Below are 4,279 nucleotides of genomic sequence, written 5' to 3'. Positions count from 1 at the left end.
TGAAAAATCGGTTTAAAATCAATGGGACAATCGGCCAACCAAGAAACTTCATGAAAGCACATGAAAATGTTAGCGAGTGTGGGACCAAGGGGAAGGCCCATTAATAAACCATCAACTTGCTTATAAAGTTTACCAGCGAAAATGAAAAAAGAGTTCATGACTGATAATTCTAAAATCTTTTTGAAAAGATTGCGGTTAAGACCGATGTGAATGATCTGGGAGCTCGGCAAAGTCGCGCGCACCTCGAAATAGACATTCAAAGGTGCAAGGTTGCAAGACTAGACAATACTGGAGCTCAATTTCTGTCAAGGATGGTACGAACGACTGCACGAGAACCATCCCGTACGACGAAACTGAAGCACAGCGTGTTCAGACTAGCTATTTAAGTGTGCTACCGGAAATTTCGGTCTATCTTATATGTTAAAGAACTCCACCACCCCTAACCCTTTCGCGATCTGTCGTGAACGCACAAATAAACGTACAGAGATGGTTTTGGTACCGTTAGATGCGTCAGAATGTAAGCTTTAAGATGAATATAAAAACTGAAAAAGTAAAAATTTTCGATTTTGGGGCAGAAACCGTCCACGCATTGCAATGTGAAAAGCAAGCCCAGTCATTGTTTATGACCTTCAAACGAGCGATCCAACGAACGCCAAGTTGACAACCGGGACTATAGTATATAAGGCGACGTGATTCATGCAGCGGCTTCTAGTGTGTTCTGTGCCGTGTGAAGTCGGTTGGTTCGTTTGCTCTGCAAATCTCCAGTCTACGTTACTATCAATCATGGCGCCCATTCTTGGATATTGGGGTATTAGAGGCGTAAGTATATTATATCGAGCTCATAGCTGATATTTGGATGAAGTTGGGATTTCCAGTGTGAAAATTTCGCTTGATAATAGAGATTCTGAATCTGAAACAAGACTAGTGATGCCGTGGCGTGAGTCGTTGCATCTGCAAGCCTAGTCAACCTTGAACAGAAGTGCCGCCTGTGAACGTTGGCTGTCCCTGCTAGAAGCCTAGAGCAGGTGTTCCGACATTTATTCATGTGCAAATTATAATCATATATGCATTCCTGAACAATGCCACGTTGGTTGACGAGTATTGAATATTCACGTCTCTCGTTTATCTTGTGGAATGGTATCGGATATTGCGAGCGTTATCAATACTTGGTATGCCATGAAGCTAGTGTGCAGTAGTTCTCCCACGTGCATTGCGTCTTGACTCTCAGAGTATTAGGGGCGTAGTAAGTTTATGATGCAATAGTTGCCCCTTGGCAGATGCCACCCACAATTTGGCAGATGCCACGCACCCTTGGCAGATGCCACAATAACTATACTACAATTTGTATAGTTATATCACCACTTGATAACATACAAGCGGTTTAGATTTTGCTGCAAATTTGTAGTGTATTTTTCTTAAAATATACATTCTGTGCAAGGCCGACTGGGCTGAGGAAGATCAATGGGCATTGACTTCGAAGACAATGATACNCCAATTGTAGCTATACAGAAGCATCAGCTCGTCTTCCATATGAGTTATGATATATGCGAACTCTTGGTTATGCCAAGGTCTCTCGTTTGGTTCTTGTTACGTGACTTACTTCCCTCTTCTCCTTCCTTCTGGACGTAATATTTCGGGGCAGCCGTGAACTATTTCTCGGTAGGGGTAGATGGTATCTGAGATGTTTGAGAAAGTTTATGTGACTACTACAATATATTGTTGCCGAGGAGCTATCTGACATAAGCAATACGATAATGACTCATTCGCCTAGGTTAATTTTATAATCTAGTTCTCTTAATGCATAAAATGAGATTTTAAAGCGTCAAGGTCTCGTTACTCCCGACGTTCCAATTGGTTCTAACAGTCAAAATGTCCGTTGCAGTTGGCCCAGAACATCCGCTACGTTCTCCTCTACACAGGCACCGAGTACGTAGACAAGCAATACACCACTGAGTGGGCAGAAGACAAAGAGAACCTGGGTTTGGAGTTCCCCAACGTAAGTTCCTCTTTATTCATAACGTGTGTGTAATAGATAAATTTGCAATTACATTTATTTTTTCAAGTATTTGTCAGTCTACTGAATATTGCTCTTTTTCCAGCTTCCATACTACATCGATGGAGACTTGAAGATCACCGAGAGTGGAGCCATCCTGAAGTACCTCGCCCGTAAGAATAACCTGGTGGGATCGACTGAGGATGAACGCATCCGGCTGGACATGGCTGAAGGCATCCTGGCTGATGCCAGGCGAAGCATTGTTATGCTGTGCTACGACCCTGATTTTGTAAGTTATTCTTGCAAACTGTCTTTTTTGACTCTGATGGAATCGATGCGTCAGCGACTTGGACTTCATATTTGGGCCATTGCAATGGTCCATGCGTACAGGTAAGTCGGTTGAGCGCATGTCATTCGACGAAACTCTTGATGGGATCAATAGTAAGGCATGATCTTTGAGTAGGGGGTTGGGGCTTGCGACCCATGGTATTAGCTTTGGGTACGTCAGCGGTTCTGGAATTTAATGGGTAACTGTTCAAAATATTTAATCTCGAGTATTTAATAGTTCTTGATATTGGTCGTTAGAATTGAGAATGCTTGAGGAATTTTTTTTGCCCTATTTCGAATGTATGTGCCGAATAGGGGAAATTTCATTCCTTAGAAGACGCCGATCTGAGACTTCAGTAAATTATACGCAGGTTTAGACTAACGTCCTTGTTTGCGATTACAGGAGACCAAGAAGGGCGATTTCATTGCCAACATCGACAACACCCTGAAGAAACTTTCAAAGCTGGTGGGCAGCAACAACTACATTCTGGGTGATAAGGTTAGTTCTTCAATTTTTCTTAGAAGCAAGTACATAAACGAATTCCAGATAACACTATTTTCAAATCTGTCCTAAGTAATGGGAAGATATTTGTAGAAGTTAACATCCGTGTTGGAACCATTTATTTTGCTCATATTTCCGATTTCTTCCATTCAATTCAGTTAAATGAATAGAGTAAATATACTTTGAACCTTGATAGAATGGTGGCCTGTATCTAATGTGAAGGTTATACTGTTAAATAAGGATAATGACGAGTACTGGAATATTTGTAGAAAGTACTCAATAGAAAAAGAGTTTCATTTGTTTTAGTAAACTTCAGTCAGCCCGTCAACAATAAAACGTGTTCAGAACTCCTGACTTCGCTGCTCAGCCGCGATTAACAGAGCTGTGGCATCAGTTTAATTTTCTAATGCCAAGTTTCAGAGGCAAAGAACACCTTGCTGATCCCAACATATATTGACTGTCAGGTTATGATTGTCGACTTCGTGCTTTTCGAGACGTTGGAGCGCTACGTCGCTCTGGTGCCCACTTGTCTCGACAGCTACGCCAACCTCCAGGCTTTCCACAAGCGCATCGAGGACATTCCCAGCATCAAGAAATACCGAAGCTCTCCGGAATTTGCAAAAATTAAAGATAAATTCAGTGGACCCACGGCAAAGTTCGGCAGTGGAGTCTAATTCCATCTTACTTTAGCCCAATAATTCTCCCACTCACTAACATTTTTTGTTCCTGGAAGAACAGTAAAATAAAGTTTTCTTGCAGCTGATGGAAATTTTTTTTTCATCCCTTTTGAGAAGAGATCAGAGTTATTTCACTAAATACATAGACCCGACAAAAAAATTGGCAGTGACCTGTCCCGAAAACGCGGGGACATTATTTGACAAGTTAAGCTTCTTTACCTTGTGGAGTAGAACATTCACCTACGATGTAGTTATGACCCTTTCGTGCTTGGGCATTTAATGCCTGCTGCAGCAATTGTCTCGAAATTGTCTCTTGGGACATCTAGAATTTCATACGTTGATTAATTCAGCATTCCGAGTCGAGGCATTTGTGTCATAAGTGAATAGGTAGACATTGTTGGTTGGTTCGAGCGATAACCCTTCTATTAGTAAAAATAAATGAAGACGTACGAGAATTGAAAAAAATTAGTGACCCATTCAGCTATAAAAAATTCAATATTTATTTATCAAGGGAAAATTGTATATAGATGTGATGTTTATATGCAATGGACTTAATTAATCACTAAATTTCGAAAATTTGAAGGAACAGTTCTAGAAGCTTTAGGTTCTTTCAATGAAATTTCATATATGAATTCAAGCCGGTCCTCTTTTTAGTCACTTCCATCGAATCTAATCTAATGGTTTTAAGCGCTTCTTTCCACAGCGGATAAATTTTAAAAAATGAATTGCAATTCGACGATAGCGCCCTGGTGCCTTATTATCAAAATTAGTTAAGAGTTC

General features: G+C 40.8%; 1 protein-coding gene across 1 annotated transcript; it reads left to right on the top strand.

Annotated features, from left to right (window-relative positions):
• Positions 1 to 694: 694 nt before the first annotated feature.
• On the top strand, positions 695 to 3,585 carry LOC108678913 (glutathione S-transferase Mu 2). Its single transcript, XM_018167409.2, has 5 exons — positions 695 to 819; positions 1,883 to 1,996; positions 2,100 to 2,282; positions 2,724 to 2,819; positions 3,287 to 3,585. The coding sequence occupies exons 1-5, from the start codon at positions 697 to 699 to the stop codon at positions 3,494 to 3,496; spliced, it is 726 nt and encodes a 241-aa protein (XP_018022898.2). The 5' UTR covers positions 695 to 696; the 3' UTR covers positions 3,497 to 3,585.
• Positions 3,586 to 4,279: the final 694 nt, after the last annotated feature.

This window comes from Hyalella azteca, unplaced genomic scaffold (genome assembly GCF_000764305.2).
Source record: "Hyalella azteca isolate HAZT.00-mixed unplaced genomic scaffold, Hazt_2.0.2 contig7865, whole genome shotgun sequence".
Taxonomy (NCBI): domain Eukaryota; kingdom Metazoa; phylum Arthropoda; class Malacostraca; order Amphipoda; family Hyalellidae; genus Hyalella; species Hyalella azteca.
The sequence above is the reverse complement of the archived record's forward strand: the minus strand, read 5'-3'. Positions and strand labels throughout refer to the sequence as shown.

Coding starts and splice junctions, on each gene's coding strand:
- LOC108678913 (XM_018167409.2), top strand. CDS start 697: ATGCAGCGGCTTCTAGTGTGTTCTGTGCCGTGTGAAGTCGGTTGGTTC. Junction 1,997..2,099: donor TGGGTTTGGAGTTCCCCAAC/GTAAGTTCCTCT, acceptor CTCTTTTTCCAG/CTTCCATACTACATCGATGG. Junction 2,283..2,723: donor TGTGCTACGACCCTGATTTT/GTAAGTTATTCT, acceptor TTGCGATTACAG/GAGACCAAGAAGGGCGATTT.